This window comes from Artemia sp. Qi Xiang Cuo, chromosome 12 (genome assembly GCF_049724085.1).
Source record: "Artemia sp. Qi Xiang Cuo chromosome 12, ASM4972408v1, whole genome shotgun sequence".
Classification (NCBI taxonomy): domain Eukaryota; kingdom Metazoa; phylum Arthropoda; class Branchiopoda; order Anostraca; family Artemiidae; genus Artemia; species Artemia sp. Qi Xiang Cuo.
In genome coordinates, this window is record NC_142805.1 from 59,387,702 (window position 1) to 59,405,921 (window position 18,220).

The following is an 18,220-nucleotide window of genomic DNA, read 5'->3' on the forward strand; positions in this document are numbered from 1 at the left end:
CAGACGTTTTCAGGGGAGATTTTTCCTGGTAGGGGGGGGGGATGGTTCGGGGGTTATGTGGGAGGATATTTCCATGAAGGAAGTTTTCATGGTGGAAGGGACATTGCTATGAAGGGGACGCCGGACTTCCCAGCATTATTTAAAAAAAGATCAGAAATTTAATATAAAAAAACAAGTATTTCAACTGAAATACCAGCAACATCGAAACTTCAAACGAACAGAAAATATTACATATATGATGGGGTTCACCCCGTAGTCAATACCTCGCTCTTTAAGCCAAAGATTTTTTAGTACTTTCATAAGAGCTATTTATTCTAATTAACGGCCTTTGTGATTAAGCGGTCATTTTTAAAGAATAGGTACAAAATTCGAACTTTCACTTAAAGAGCAAGGTATGGACTAGGGGGCGAACCCCCTAATAAACAAATTAAAAATATATGAATATAGAAGTTCGTTACGTAAGTTAATTCGTAAGTTACGTATATTTATTACTAATAAAAACGTTCGTAAATAAAATTAAACAAGTTTCGAGAAAGCCATTTAACTAAATAAAAGTAAATTAATATGAAAATTTTGTTTTAATTATTCATGTGCGGTGAGCCAAGATCAAAACCTGCATTTATTCAAAAACGTTCAGAAATTAAATTAAAAAACAAGTTTTTTAAATAAAAGTAAGGAGCGACATTAAAACTTAAAACGAACAGAAATTATTCCGTATATGAAAGGAACTGTCCCCTGAGCATCACCTCACTCTTTATGCCAAAGTTTGACACTGTCTCACATCATTATTTTTTAAAAAAATAAAAAAATTTAGTGTAAATATCGCGGCGTTGTGGAGGGGACAGCCTCTTTCATATACGTATATTTATTACTAAAAAAAAAGTTCGTAAATAAAATTAAACAAGTTTCGAGAAAGCCATTTAACTAAATAAAAGTAAATTAATATGGAAATTTTGTTTTAATTATTCATGTACGGTGAGCCAAGATCAAAACCTACATTTATTCAAAAACGTTCAAAAATTAAATAAAAAAAACAAGTTTTTTAAAGTGAAAGTAAGGAGCGACATTAAAACTTAAAACGAACAGAAATTATTCCGTATATGAAAGGGACTGTCCCCTCCTCAACGCCTCGCTCTTTACGCTAAAGTTTGACTCTGTCTCGCAACTTTATTTTTTAAAACAATAAAAAAGTTTAGCGTAAAGATCGAGGCGTTGTGGAGGGGACAGTCCCTTTCATATACGGAATAATTTCTGTTCGTTTTAAGTTTTAATGTCGCTCCTTACTTTCAGTTTAAAAAACTTGTTTTTTTTATTTAATACTTCAAAGAGTCAGTGTATTTGCTGTAGCAGAGATTTTATTGAGTGACTTTCCCTTCTGACAAACTAAAAATAGTAATAAAATAACAAAGAAAATAAGCTTTTATCCAAGTAAAAGGGACACTAAAGTATACAATTAAGAAAAACTACCAATTTAACAAATGTTACACGTTCTCGTTCTATGAACAAAGTTTTATTTACTCTAAGATCATACAAAAATTGATTATAAAAACCGGTGTTGCTATAGAGAAAAATAGATACTTAAAAAATACTAAGTATTATCTGTGGTTGGTAAGAATAAACTCCTTGGGGACCATAAAAAAGCCCAATCTTTGCATTTGATTAGTGACTAACGGTTTAACTGAAGGATAGAACTAATTTTACAGTAAGTGAAATATGGAAACAAAAACAACAGGAAAAAACTAAAAAACTAATAGAATTTTAAAAAATTCCTTAAAATATGTCGTATCTATTAAACATTGTGCAATTTTTTTTTAAAATCATTTGATACCGTTTTATAGAAAAAAGCCTGGACTAATATATTTTAATTAGACCCGCTAATTAGACCCTGAAAGTCATAGAATTCTGATTCGCGAAAGCCAAAATAGAAATTCCATGAAAGAAATTTCAAATATATAGAAGTGATAAGGCCTTTAAACTTCAGTGCAACAAGGCAATCAGAACAAACCTAAACACTGCTAAGCGTTGTAAATTATTCAGGAGTAAGGGAGACGGAGTAAAATTTGTCCAAGTTGACAAGAGTACTATCCTTGCAAATGGGTTTACTCGATTGACTTAAAAAACAACGCTGTCAGTAAGCTTCAATATCCCTTGTCAAAATTTTGGTGTAGAATAGTTAAGAGGACGTTATCTTATGAACAGTTTAAAGTATCCTCATTTCAAGTTGGTGGACGTGGATGGTATTGAAAATCTACAGTCAAGGGCTCCTGATCTTGGTAAACCTTTTGCTTCAATTTCAAATCTTCAAGATGAGGATATAGAGGTTTCCAACTTCCTCTATCACGGAGATACCCTCCCTTACCATCCTCAAGTGAAACATCATGTTTTCTACAATCCTCTGTCTTCTGGGAAGCTATTCAAACAAATTCTCTGGCCCACTGAACACCGAAATGCTTTTACTAAAACTCTGTTGTACTGATCTCACCGAGAAAACGTCATCCTTGTCCCAACACGGGTTTTATTCTGGGTCCTTGGCCGTCTTTGCATTCCTGATATTTAAGTAGAATTTTAATCTATAAGCTATAAATGTTTTTTTTCAAAATTTAGGAAATGTATTTGTGGATCTTTGAAACCTCATTGATCATTGAAATTTTGAAAACATAACATTTTACCTTGACTTTCAGTTATCAGTTTCTTTTTCTCTGGTTTTAGTTCTGAAAATGCAATTCCTGTTATATGAGTAGAATTTTAATCTATAGGCTATAAATAGTTTTTTTTTCAAAATTTAAGAAATGTATTTGTGGATCTTTGAAACCTCATAAATTGGGATTGAGCAAAGATGTAAAGCTGAAAATAGTTTGTTGTACTTCATTGAAGCAGAAGATCTATTTTGTAAGGTTTCATTTTTATAACACAAAGATCTTGAAAGATCATCAAAGGTCAGGACCCTCTAAAGGGAGAAAAAAAGGAGGTAGCTACTTCAAAATACCTTCTATTGACATACTTTAGTCTGTAGACCCATCCCTGAAAGTTTCATTTTCCAAACCTAGCCCCTTCATAAGATAGGAAAAATTAGCAAATCTAGAATTGTACCCTATGACAATCCCCTCAATGATCCCATATATAGCCCTGATGATATTTGATTATTATTGAATGCTGCTATTCTTGGATTGGATTCATATTTACCTGAAATAAAATTTTATTACTTTTTATTTTATAGTAATATATAATTTTATTTATTTTTTTATTTATTAATTTAATTGAATTTTATTATTTATTAATTTTATTTAAATTTTATTTATTTTATTACTGGATAGACGTATAACACATATTGATTAAAGTAGATAAATATGAATTACATAATGATCATTTGCTGTACCTGGTGCTGAACAACGGTGGTTTACACAGAAATGTTAAAAGAAATTTATCATGTTCTTATCCTGAATTTTGGAGAAACAGCATGTCTCCTATCAATGATAGTTTTCATTTTTTGCGTGTATTATCAGAGGTAACATTGCTAAACTACATATATTTGTCCTTGCACTTCTTGTTAACAAAAATTTGCCAAGTGGGTTTCACATGTTGCTTTGTTTCTTCTGAAAGTAGCACAAGTTTATTTAAATCATAGCATTACATGACAGTGGTGTTCCCACTTTTCATTTTAAATAATCTGTGAAACCTCGACGATTTGAGAGCTATATACCGATTTTGTACCTAAAATATTTTCGGTACCTTCTTTTTATCAGAAGAGGTATTATCAGAGATTAGGCTGATCTCTCAAAAATCTGTTGAAGTGAAAACACTGCCCGGTAGTCAATCATAGTGACAACCGTTGCGAAAGCCTCTTCAAATTCCATGAAAATTTTTGCACAAAGAGCCCCTAGAAAGATATCCACAGTATTTAATATAAGTTAAAGCTTGCTTTCGCCGCTAGATTGGAACACACACTGAATAGGAATACAACTGATTTGTTTGAGGTTGATCCATTTTATAGGTTTACTGGAATGTAATACAAAAGGTTGGTCCGTTATAGTCCCGCTTGTCTAGCGATATTCTCAGCAGCACTAATTTTAGTAAGTTGAACACCCGGAGAGGTTGAGCAGAGACAGTCGCAATTTTTGTTGACAAAAATTTACATCTCGCTTCAGAGTTGTATTTTACTTTAATCAAAACATATTTTCCTACACTTTTGTTGCCACTTTTACCACAGCAACCAATATTTAGAACTCAATTACTAAAATTGGTCTCAATCTGGAACTATTTTCGCTATCTAAATTCACAATGTTCAAAGATTTTCAAAAAGAGATATTTATTCTTCAAGTTCAGGAAAGGTCTGAAAATCTCATACAAAAGATTCATACAAAACGAAATGAAGCTAGCTCGTTTCTTGGGTTTCCGCCAAAACAGGTAATTAGCCTTTTTCAAAGCACACACTAATAAACTGCCATCCGAGAAAATAAATACTACAAAACGAATACAGCAAAAATAAAAGATATAAAAAACTATCACATCCCCTACCCCTTCAGCCTTGTCTCATGAGTTCTATCTTCGAGGTCTTATTTATAACGCCAAATGAGGTAAGGCCACTTTGATCACTATTTCCAAGAAAGGTGCCACTTTGGCTTAACCCCGTGACACACGTGTGACTATAGACTGACCCCGTCTCAACCGGACTACCTGACGGACCCATGCCAAAAGTATTCCGGCAAAATACGATCAGCCCCCTCTTTATCGGACGTGTGAAAAACATCTTGTCTGATGTGCCTCTCCAAGATTAGGCACTCACGGAAAAATCCCAATGGCACTATGGTTTGCAGAAGTTGATCGTTGAAGAACCTTCTTAAGATTCCTTGCTCATCCGAAGTGTATTTCGAGCCGCTTGGATCCATCATTTCAAACGCCGCCAGTAATACTGTAGTACGCCTACATTACGTAATACTATAGTTTGCCGTTTGATATGTTTAACCGGCTTATTTCCCCGTAGGTAGATCCATACAGGTGCTCCGGCAGATCCTTATTCTCCGCAACGACGATTCGTTCTGAATCATGCAACGAAAAATTTATATACAATATTTACAAAACTAAAAGAGGTTACCTATTCCTGATATCTTGTCAAGGCCTCAGCATTGGCGATCGCAACCCCTAGACGGCTACTAACGGTGAAATCATATGCTTGTATGCAAGAATCCACCGAGCTAATTTTTTGCTCTGATTCGATATCACATGAAGCCACCGTAACATGGACTGTCAGTCCTGCTGACTGATATCTCTGTAGCACCATTTTGATATGTCAAAGGTGGTCCTCGAAAGCGTCACTGAAGATTATAATATCGTACATGTAGCAGCGACAGAGTTTCAAACCTCTGAGAACACGATTCATGAGCTTTTGGAATCGTTCACTTGATCCTTGAATCCCGAATGGCATTACGATAAACTCGTATAGACCACTTGGCGTCACAAATGCTGTCTTGTGTATGCTATTAGGGTGAATTTTTGTCTGCCAATATCCTCGAGTTATGTTTAGCTTGCTGATAAATTTAGCTTTTCCCATTCCCTCAAGAATCTCATCCATGCGAGGTAGTGGGTAACAATGCTCCCTTGAAATTTGATTTAGTTCCCGATAGTCGGGCACAAAACTACACCGTCCCATCTGTTTTAAGTACATTCTAGTTCTATCAGTGCCGCATAATCGCTGTTCGACGGTTGATTCTTCTGTAACAAGTATTTATTGTAATTACGAAAATATGAAATGCCCAAATATAAAATTCCATGGTCCTATACAAAATAAAAATTGTTAAATCAAATGAACTGCGGTAGTAACTTCAATTCTATTTACCAAAGTCAAGAGGAATTAATTCCGTAAAGTTTTTGGCTTAAATTAAGGCTAAGGGGCAAATGACCTCATTTACAACCCTTGCTCTCAGGGTTGGCATTTTTACTATGAAAATGTCAAGCCTTCCAATAACATTCGACTATTAAAAAGGGCACTAGGCCTTTCGATTTCCTATCAAATGAGCCCTTTTTCAAGTTTCTACGACAAAGCTTTCAATAAAAACCTTCTATGCCCCCAGGACATAGCTTACAACTCTTAGCCTGAGTGTTGTAGGGGGAGTGTCATCCTTAAAGATATAATTTCAGTACCTGTCTACTAATTTGAACAAAATGGCTATCTCAAAATTTTGATTGGATGTGTTTTGATAAAAAAGGTGGGCATGGAAGGTGTATTGGTTGCCTTCCAATAACTTTCGACTATCAAAAAGGGCACTAGTCATTTCAATTTCCAATCAAATGAGCCCTTTTTGAAGTTTATTCGGCAATGCTTTCTGTAAAAAAAAACCTTATATTCTCCCAGGGTATAACTTAAAACCCTTGCCATGAGGGCTGTGGGGGGGGGGGGGTTGTTGTCATCCTCAAAGACCTAATTTTCAGAAATTTCAACTACGTTGAACAAAATGGCCATCTCTAAATTTTGATTGGATGTGTTTCGGGAAAAGGTGGGTGTGAGAGGGGGGTTAGTTGCCCTCCAATTACTTTTGACTATTAAATAGGGCACTAACCCTTTAAATTTCCAATCGAACGAGCCTTTTTTGAAGTTTCTACGACAACGCTTAAGAAACCCTTATAATACCCACAGGGCAAAACTTAAAACCCTTGCCCTGTGGGCTGTGGGGGAGTGTCCTGCTCAAAAATATAATTTCTATCTGGAAATCAACTACACTGAACAAAATGGCTATCTCAAAATTTTGATTGGATGTGTTTGGGGAAATGACGGGTGTGGAAGGGGTGTTAATTGCCTTCCTATCACTGTCGAAATGATTTCTGTTCGTTTTAAGTTTTGACGTTGCTCCTTACTTTTGGTTGAAAGAACTTTTTTTATATTTAATTTTCGATCCTTTTTCAAATAATGCCGGAAAATCCACCCTCTTCTCCATAGAAAATTCCCTCAGTCAAAAATTCCAGTGTTGAAATTTCCTTAGGCATAAGATCCTCCCTCCATGGAAATCACTCCTGGACAATTCCTTTCTCATTGCAGATCCCCCCAGAAAATTTTTGCGGACGATTCAGCCTGAAAAATTCTCCTTAGCACACTTACATTCGAAAAAAGACTTATTTTCTATTTTATTTCTGTTTTTTTTTCGAGTCATCCACAGATCCCCCTTATATAGAACATTTTTCATGGAATTCCTCACCCCAACCCCCCCCCCCCCCCAAATGGAAAGCTTTTTCCCGTTGAAAATTTCCCGATTTTTGACGTAACACCTTGAATTAGGTGTTGTTTTCTCCATTTCCCCATGAAGAATATCTTGTCGTGATATTTCCCCCATGAAGACTTTCTGTCGTAGAATACTACCCCTACTCCCGCCCCTTTCATAGCGAAATACCCAAGAGAATTCCAACCCTGCTAAAAAATTTCCCCCAAAATATCTTTACATGTAAAATTAAGTAACCAAAGAGAAAGTAAGACAAATAAAATAAATTCCTGATATGAATTCTAAAGATTTTCCCCGTTTAAAAATTACCCTTTTAATTTCAACCCCCGAACAACTGAAGGTATTATATTCAAACTTTCGGGGCTACTTCTGCTCTTAAAATTTAACCAAATCAAAATAGCTTAAGTGCATCCAAAGCTATCAAAGAAAGTAAATAGATTTTGTTTGCGAATACTATCAAGTTTTCTATTTCAGGTCAAGTAGAGGAGGTATGAAACTAATTTAAACACTTCTATTTGTGTCCAACAAGATTTCCCTACAAGATTTCCCCTAAAGGATTTCCCCTAAAGATAAGTAGAGCTGCTACCTCCTAAACCATCCACTCCTTACGTCAAAATTTTATTTTTTATCTTTGTCTCTGTCCCTATTATATTCTTTTTTCTCTAGATCCTCCGTCATTATCTATAACGTTTGGGAAAAGCCTCGAAGGTAAATCCTTGAAAGAAGGTGATGATGTCTACTTCGAGTGTCATGTTGTTGCCAATCCAGCACCACTTAGAGTTGAGTGGAGACACAACGTAAGTTTCCTTTACTAGGGCTTCCGCCCTCTTTTTCACTCTTTCATTGGAAATTCTATGGTTTTACCTTTAAAATACCCTTATTACTATTATGGATAATTTTTTATGTCAATTTTCTATAGTCTATGTTTTTTATTAAATATCTCACTCAACACCTAACTCTTTACGCGAAAGTTTTTTAGTACTTTTAGAAAAGCTTCTTATTGTTCTAGTTAAAGGACCCTTGTGTTTCAGGAGTCGTTCTTAAAGAATTGAGACAAAATTCAAACTTTAGCGTAAAGAGTGAGGTGTTGAGGAGGCAAACCCCTTCATATGCGTAATAATTTATGTTTGTTTTAAGTTTTAGCGTTGCTCCTTACTTTCATTTGAAAAAACTTTTCTTTTTCATTTAATTTCTTATCTTTTTTTAAATAATGCCAGGAAATCTGGCCCCACCTCCACGGAGATATACCCTCCCAACGGTAATATTCTACAGGCAATTCAATCCCGTTGAAAATTTACCCAACACAATTACCCTTAACAACTCCACGCGTAAAATTGAGACGGAAAAGAAAAAGCAAAACATAAAAGAAGAATTTCGTATAGGAATTCTTGCAAATTCCCCCAGTGTATAATTTCTCCTGACAAATTCACCCCCTGGAAACTTCTCTACCCGTGGTAAATTCCCCCGTGGAAAACCCCCCGGCAGAAAATTCGCTCCCCCCCCCTAAAATGTGTGCATGCTTCCCACTAATAAATACTATGCGTAAATAATGGGAAAATTTTATAACTTAAAAACCTTCACCCTGGGGTTGTGAAGGCGGGGCAGGTTATATCAAAAGACATAGTAATATGTTTTTTCAACTATTTTAAACAAAATGGCTATCTCAAAATTTTGATCGGAGTATTTTTGGGAAAAGATCATCAATTGGGAAAAGCTCAACGTCATAGGAGAAAAGATTTACTCAGGCCTAACCAATCCCATGAATGTCTTCTATCCCACTTGGATAATAAAAATCCCAAATTCAGTTTAATATCAGGGCTGATTCTATTCAGCGGTGTCAATAGGAGCGAAATTTCTCCCCTGAATCCCCCTCTAGAATTTCAAAAATACATTTTTATTTGGTATTTCTTATAGAAAGTCGCTGTTTTTGGTTTTTTCCTCTTTGAAAAGGAAAAAAAAGCAAAACTACCCCCTAGACTTCGAAGTAAAACATTCCCCCCCCCCCGCCCCGTGCTTTTTGTCAATTGAAACTACTATTCTAAGTTGGAACAACTTAAATTTACGTTGTCAGGGTGATTTACAAACTTTTATGTGAAATGTATAACGAAAAGGGTTTTCCCATTTTTCAAAAATCAGGCAAATTTTCTCAGGCTTGAAACTTTTGACGGGTAACATTAAACTTAATAAGTTTAATACATTTATAATCAGTATAAATGCCTTTTGACATATTCATTTTTCTCAAATCTACTTTTAATACACTTTATCCCATCATTTCTCAAACTTTCTAGTCATGGCACGTTATAAAGCTTTAAAATCTTTCATAGCCGTCTTTATGAAAAAAAAAAATATTTACAAAGGGATTTTATTTTGGAACCAAAACTCACTTATTTATTTGCTTACACCGTCCACAAAAATTGCAAAACAATTATATCAGATATATGTAAGTGATTGAAAAAATTAACGGTCGTTTTAATTTTAAAAATTAGTAAGTGAATTAAACTTTTGTTTTTTTTTCCTGAATTTTGCAGTAAAAAAATCCGAACAATAAAATATATACGGTCCGGGAATGGGCGCATATGTTGTAAAATATTGAAGTCCAAAAATGGACAGAAGGCCTCTAAGGAAAATCCCAACAGATAGCAGTGTTGTTAGCGTAATGCGTGAGCGATAAAACTATAAATGGGGATAGAGCTACAAAATAACCAATGCACACATTTTTTTTCAACTCCTGGTGTCTAACCGAAAAAAAAGTACAAAAAATAGTGTTTATTTAATGTTTGTTGCTACCTGGGAAATGTTTCTACAATTCTGTTCTGCGTCGCAATCCATACTCTGGGAAACGCTGCTATGTACCCTATAGTAACCCTAAAGAAAATGTGAAAATACTTTGCAACCCCTTTTCTGGTTGCAAAAATAATAATGTAATTAGAATTTGTGGTATCGATATTATAAATTTCACTTCCAGAAGAAAAATTACATTGCTGAGGCGAACTTTTCAAAGTTTTTCCGCCATTTTTTTAGTGACAAAATGGACTTATGGTTCATTGCTTCCTAAAACTGAAACGTCTCGTTGCCTTCCAGAATCTTGCCAAATAGCCTCACTTTCAACAATTTAAAGTGTTCATGCAATTGACTCTCTTTGATTCAGGTTCAGATCAAAGTCAAGTGTTGTATGTGGAAAAGAATCCGTTTTCCTTCCTTTTCTGGTCATTAGGTTCCATTCCAGGAGCGTGCTTTACTCCAGTCATATTTTCCACTTGATGAATTAGACTGCTTTGGCATTCCCCCAATGTCATCATTGGCTGGAATTTTATTTGCACGCTCAGGGAAAGAGGTTAAATATGGAGTTTCCATATACAACTTGATTTACGAAATAGAAAATATTAAGCTTTTAATAAGGATTTGAAAAAAAATATTTCCAAATTGTAGACTCTCGAAGCACTTTGGTGTCAAATTACGTTTCTAATTCTAAGCGCTCTGTCAACACATGCGTAACTAAATTTATATGACTATGTACATTGATCTAACTATAATGAGAATTTAGAATGTTATAAACGGGACGAAATAAAAGGTGAAAAAAACTGAAATCAGTGGATAACTTAAACCATAGAAGTTAAAAAAATATGCAATAATTATTTTCTTAATAATTAGTGCTAGAATACAAGGAAATTGGGTAAATCAGATTTGAAAAGAATTATTTTATTATTCTTTATATTGAAAGTGCTTCCTTAGAGACAATATCAAAGGTGTTATCATACTTTCAACTGCAAAGTTATATTGAAATATAATATTGATTATTAAAACTGGAATAGGATGCATGAACTTCTAAAATGTGAACAATTACCTCTCGGAATAACCGAAGTGCGAATTTCGAATAACCGAAACCGAAGCTCGGAATTACAACCAAAATTAAATAGTCAGAATAGCCACTGGGTACTCAAGAATTATTCTAATCTTTTTTTTAACAATGAGTTAAGATCTCATTAAAGCGTGGCAGCTTTCTTAAACTAGGCATTAACATCATATAATTTTATGGAGTTTGATTAATTTTGAGAAAGTCCCAAACCGACCGAAAGCGCTGCATTATTTCTTCTACTCAGTACTCGGCATGATTACTCTTATCTTAGGGCTTGCAGGATTGCCACTTGTAGCACAAAAGAACTCTTTTAACACTATCTTTTTATGTGTAGCGCTGTAGCACGTCCTCAGGGTGTCTAAAGCAGTACTAAAATAGCTCGAAAGTGCTATTTTAGCATGATCACAGGCAATTTATTGACTATAGCACTGAAAATCACTGTGTAGCACACAATTTGGGTTAATAGTAACACTTTAGGAACTGACCGTAGTGGCAACCCTGAGGGTTTGTATCCTACCGATGATATTGCTGATAACATTTTATTGCGCGAATTCCTAAAAAAAACGATAAAAAGCAATGAAACAGGAATATCAATGAGTGAAAGTCACAGAACAAAACTACATTTCAAAATAATGTTTCTAATTTCCATCACGGAAAATTAATACTAGTTAGCTAAGGAGTGGCTGTGGCAATTTTCGAATGTTGTGAAGATGGCAAATTCATTTTGTAGTGTGTTTTTGTCAACCAAGGTATTCTATTAAGGTCTGTACTCCTTGAAATCTCGAGATCTCTTAAAAATTTCGTTTGTTCTTCCAGTACTTTGCAATTTTTTTAGTACTGTCCCCCAAAACTCAACCTCAAGTAAATTTCTTAGAAAAGATCTTATTCTATTGTAACCCGCCTTAGGAAGTTATCAAAGGAAATGCTCTTACTTTCTATTGAGTCTTTCATTTTTCATTTTACCATGAAGTGTTACAGAATACAAAATACTCATTTAACAAATTCTACTATATTTCTACTACAATTTCTCTTTTAGGGCATCGCACTGAAATATTTTCGCCTGGAGGACCAGCTATAAATCATTTTTTTTCAAACTCGAATTCACTCCTGATTTAATTTAAATAAACCAATTTAAATTGCTTAAATACAAACATTCTTTTGTCTTATAAAACGGTGCAGTTTTTCCTCCTGGTAAAACTATGGTCGGACAGCTAGTCAAATTTCATTTCCAGAGTCAGGATTCATGACACCCAGAAAAAAAACTGTCCTTGTACGTCGATGCCTGTACCTCTATGTCCTTGTATGTCGATGAACCCGTCTGGCACCTCTTCTTCTGTGTGTGTAGGCAGTTTTGATCTTTTATGCTACTAAATAGAAAAAACAAGTTTTTTCAACTGAAATTAAGGAGCAAAATTAAAACTTGGAAAACAAATAGAAATTATTCCGTATATTGAGGGCGGTTGCCCATTCCCCGATCCTTGCTGCTTATGCTAAAGTTTTAAAGTTCCTAAGAAATACTTAATACGACCCTTGCATTTCAGGAATCGTTATTAAAAGATTGGGACAAAAAGTAAAGTTTTAGCATAAACAGCGAGGAATGAGGAAAAGGCAGCCCCCCCTCATAAACTGAGTAATTTCTGATATTTTTAAATTTAAATATTGATCCTTAATTTTGGTAAAAAAAAACAGTATTTTTTAATTTATTTTCTGACTGTTTTTCCAATCATGCCAGAAAATCCCCTTCCCCCATTTAAATTTCTTCTGGAAATTCGCCAATGGAAACCATTCCTTGTGGAGAGTCCTCTTGTTTACAGTTTCATACCAGGAACTGTTCAGTTATACAGGTTTTCCTCCTGGTAAAACTATGGTTGGACAGTAAGTCAAATTTCATTTCCAGAGTCAGGATTCATGACACCCGGAAAAAACCTGTCATTGTATGTCGATGCCTGCACCTCTATGTCTTTGTATGTCGATGAACCCGTCTGGCACCTTTTCTTCTGTGTGTGTAGGCATTTTTGATGTTTTATGCTACTAAATAAAAAAACAAGTTTTTTCAACTGAAATTAAGGAGCAACATTAAAACTTGAAAACGAATAGAAATTATTCCGTATATTGAGGGCGATTCCCCTTCCCCGATCCTTGCTCCTTATGCTAAAGTTTTAAAGTTCCTAAGAACTACTTAATACGACCCTTGCATTTCAAGAATCGTTATTAAAAGATTGGGACAAAAAGTCAAGTTTTAGCACAAAGAGCGAGGAATAAGGACGGTGCTGCCCCCCCCCCCCTCATAAACGGAATAATTTCTGATATTTTTAAATTTAAATATTGATCCCTACTTTTAGTAAAAAAAACAGTTTTTTAATTTATTTTATGACTTTCAATCATGCCAGGAAATCCTCCTCCACCATTTAAATTTCTTCTGGAAATTTGCCCATGGAAACCATTCCTTGTGGAAAATCCTCTTGTTTACAGTTTCTTACCACGAACTGTTCAGTTACACAGTTTTTCCTCCTGGTAAAACTGTGGTTGGACAGCTAGTCAAATTTCATTTCCAGAGTCAGGATTCATGACACCCGGAAAAAAAAACTGTCCTTGTATGTCGATGCCTGCACCTCTATGTCTTTGTATGTCGATGAACCCGTCTGGCACCTCTTCTTCTGTGTGTGTAGGCATTTTTGATCTTTTTGCTACTAAATAGAAAAAACAAGCTTTTTCAACTGAAATTAGGGAGCAACATTAAAATTGAAAACGAATAGAAATTATTCCGTATATTGAGGGCGGTTCCCCTTCCCCGATCCTTGCTCCTTATGCTAAAGTTTTAAAGTTCCTAAGAAATACTTAATACGACCCTTGCATTTCAGGAATCGTTATTAAAAGATTGGGACAAAAAGTCAAGTTTTAGCATAAAGAGCAAAGAATGAGGAAGGTGCATCCCCCCCCCTCATAAACGGAATAATTCTTGATATTTTTAAATTTAAATATTGATCCTTAGTTTTAGTAAAAAAAAAAACCAGTATTTTTTAATTTATTTTCTGACTGTTTTTTCAATCATGCCGGGAAATCCTCCTCCCCCATTTAAATTTCTTCTGGAAATCCGCCCATGGAAACCATTCCTTGTGGAAAATCCTCTTGTTTACAGTTTCATACCAGGAACTGTTCAGTTACACAGTTTTTCCTCCTGGTAAAACTGTGGTTGGACAGCTAGTCAAATTTCATTTCCAGAGTCAGGATTCATGACACCCGGAAAAAAAAACTGTCCTTGTATGTCGATGCCTGCACCTCTATGTCTTTGTATGTCGATGAACCCGTCTGGCACCTCTTCTTCTGTGTGTGTAGGCGTTTTTGATCTTTTATGCTACTAAATAGAAAAAACAAGCTTTTTCAACTGAAATTAAGGAGCAACATTAAAACTTGAAAACGAATAGAAATTATTCCGTATATTGAGGGCGGTTCCCCTTCCCCGATCCTTGCTCCTTATGCTAAAGTTTTAAAGTTCCTAAGAAATACTTAATACGACCCTTGCATTTCAGGAATCGTTATTAAGAGATTGGGACAAAACAGTCAAGTTTTAGCATAAAGAGCAAAGAATGAGGAAGGTGCATCCCCCTCCCCCTCATAAACGGAATAATTTCTGATATTTTTAAATTTAAATATTGATCCTTAGTTTTAGTAAAAAAAAAACAGTATTTTTTAATTTATTTTCTGACTGTTTTTTCAATCATGCCGGGAAATCCTCCTCCCCCATTTAAATTTCTTCTGGAAATTTGCCCATGGAAACCTTTCCTTGTGGAAAATCCTCTTGTTTACAGTTTCTTACCACGAACTGTTCAGTTATAAAGTTTTTCCTCCTGGTAAAACTATGGTTGGACAGCTAGTCAAATTTCATTTCCAGAGTTAGGATTCATGACACCCGGAAAAAAAACTGTCCTTGTATGTCGATGCCTGCACCTCTATGTCTTTGTATGTCGATGAACCCGTCTGGCACCTCTTCTTCTGTGTGTGTAGGCATTTTTGATCTTTTATGCTACTAAATAGAAAAAACAAGTTTTTTCAACTGAAATTAAGGAGCAACATTAAAACTTGAAAACGAATAGAAATTATTCCGTATATTGAGGGCGGTTGCCCCATCCCCGGTCCTTGCTCCTTATGCTAAAGTTTTAAAGTTCCTAAGAAATACTCAATACGACCCTTGCATTTCAGGAATCGCTATTAAAAGATTGGGACAAAAAGTCAAGTTTTAGCATAAAGAGCGAGTAATGAGGAAGGTGCCGCCCCCCCCTCATAAACTGAATAATTTCTGATATTTTTAAATTTAAATATTGATCCTTACTTTTGGTAAAAAAACAGTATTTTTTAATTTATTTTCTGACTGTTTTTTCAATCATTCCAGGAAATCCTCCTCCCTCTTTTAAATTTTGTCTGGAAATTTGCCAATGGAAACCATTCCTTGTGGAAAATCCTTTTGTTTACAGTTTGTTACCACGAACTGTTCAGTTAATTGTTATAAAATTAATTTTTTCTAGAGTTTCGGTTACTATTACAACGAATCACCCTGATTTATAGTTCGTTGCCACAAACTGTTCGTTGCCACAAACTGTTTGATGCTAAGAATATTTCTGAAAGAAGAACACAGCTGTTATCCCGCAGTAGCCAATTACTATATTAGTCTGAAAATATTTGAAAATATTAGTCTGGAAATACAGTAATACTATACTTTATTAAACCTCGGTTCATAAATAAGACCTGATAATGAGTAGGCCTATATATTGCAGAATATGCATTTCACATAAACAAAATGAAGATTGTTTTTCTCAGTCAGATTTCTTATCCTCTTAGAGCCACTAAATTCTATACGTTCAAAAACGGAAAATTTTATGTATCTATCCCAAACTAGAATATTTAAATTCGAGCAGTTAGTACTTAACATACTTAGTTTTGGGGCATTCTACAAACAATATCCCTTATGGAACATCTGCTTCAACTTTAGTGAGGAGCTTTTACGCCACAGGGGAATTAAATCAGGGCGGTACTAGATATACGCGTTCAAATATCTTTTACTAACTAGTTTCGTGTAAATGCTTTGAAAAAATAAGAGCGTTAAACAATATGTAATTATTTTGTTTTTTTATGTAAAGGTAGATATTTTTTATTTTAATTTATCTGCTGAAGACGGCCACTGTTTATGAGACCGAAATATCAAGATATATTTTATTTGTTTCACTGTCAATTAAAAGGTTCAATATAATGAACTAATACGTCACGGAACGGCTCTGTGGTCCTTGTAAAGTTAAAAAAAAATAAAAAAAAGAACAATTTTTGTTTAACTGAAATTAAGGATCGACACTAAAACTCAAAACGAACATAAATTATTCCGTATATGACGGTGGGTTGCCCCCTCCTCAAACTCCTCAATACCTTGCTCATGACGCTAAGGCTGTTAGTACTTTTAATCAAAGCTTCCAATTCTAATAAAACTGATTCTGTGTTTCAGTAGCCGTTCAAAAAAAAAAAAAAAAAAATTGGAACAAACAATCAAACTGTAACGTAAAGACCAAGGTATTGAGGAGGGGGCAACCGCTTCATATACGAAATAATTTATGTTCAATTTGAATGTTATTCCTGGTCCTTAATTCAGATAAAGAAATTTGTTTCTTATTTTGTTTAATTTCTGATCGTTCTTCAAATAATTCTGGTAAATCTGGCTCACCCTCCATGAAATTCTAACTTCCCTCACGAGGAAATCCTCCGTGAAAATTTTCTCCTGCGTAAAATATACCCCCCCTCCCCCGTGAAATTCCCTCCAGAAAGCTCTATCCACGCTGAAACCCCCTCCCTCGTCAAATGTCTTGCGGAAGATTCAGCCGGAAAAATTCTCCTTAGCATACTTTCATTAGAAAAAGACTTTAATCCTAATCTTTTTCTCGATCGCTCCTGAAATCACCCCTTCCGCTGAAATTTTTTCCCGTAAATCCAAAAACGCTGAAAATAGCCCATGGATAATTCACCCGGAATATCTCCACATACAAAATTGAGTTGGTAAAGAGAAAGTAAGACAATTAAAAAGAATTTCGTAGAGGAACTCTGTCAAATCTCCCCCCCCCCCTCGTTTAAGACTTTCCCTAGAAATTCATCCCCCGGAGATGTCCCTCCCCAAAAAAATTCTCCTCATGGAACCCACCCTAAAGACCAAATCCCCCCCCCCCGAAAGATGTCTGTAGACTTCCCAATAACAAATACAATACGTAACCAATGGGCAAATTTCATAGCTTACAAACCTCTCCCAACGGACTATGGGGGTCATTTTACCCCTACACATAGTTAGTGGATCTTTCAAGTACACTGAACAAAATAGCTATCTCAAGATTTTGATTGGATAACTTTGGGAAAAAAGGGGCGTCGTAGGTGGGCTAGTTGCCCTCATCAATCTTTTTGGTCACTTAAAAAGGGCACTAGAGATTATAATCTCACTTTGAATGCACCCTCTCCAGATCTTCTTGGACCATTATTTTGATTCGATTACCCCTGGGAAAAAAAAAAAGCACGCATCCACGATCTTTCGTCTGACAAAAAATGTGAAATTCCGCATTTTTGTTTAAATGAGCTTGAAACTTCTATAGCAGGGTTCTCTGATACGCTGAATCTGATGGTGTGATTTTCCTAAAGATTTCTTGACTTTTAGGGGGGGGGTTCCTCCTAGTTCAAAAATCAACCAAATTTTTCTCAGGCTCATAACTTTTGATGGATATTACTAAATTTGGTGAATACAATATAATTAGAATCAGCATAATAAGCTGTTTCTGTTGATGTATCTATTGATATCAAAGATTTTAGAGTTTCAGTTACTATTGAATCGAGCCGTTCCTTACTTATAATCCGTTACCACGATCTGTTTAATACTTAAAAAATATACCAGAATTAGTCTTAAAAAATATACCAGAATTAGTTGGGTGGAAATCGTTATTTTACTGAGACCCAAGTAAAGTATTGAATGCTTTGAATGCTGCACGTCTTCAGCAATTCAAACTCTATAGGTATGTATTAGCTCTTTATGCCGGAAGGCTAAATTCCTTTATTATTCAAAAAAATTCTCGGATTGTGGGAAAGATATTCGAAAAAATTGGCAAGTGTTTAATTCCGTCCTCAAACGTTCTTCTCC

At 35.0% G+C, this 18,220-nt stretch overlaps 1 protein-coding gene across 2 annotated transcripts in view; it reads left to right on the plus strand.

Moving 5' to 3' along the window:
• The window catches only part of LOC148946348 (nephrin-like), a 334,574-nt gene that overhangs the window by 209,814 nt on the left and 106,540 nt on the right, over positions 1–18,220 (plus strand). For both annotated transcript variants that reach the window (XM_089097980.1, XM_089097979.1), the window contains exon 8: positions 7,875–8,005. In XM_089097980.1, coding sequence (XP_088954106.1) covers positions 7,875–8,005 — 131 coding nt within the window. The remainder of the gene's footprint in view (positions 1–7,874; positions 8,006–18,220) is intronic.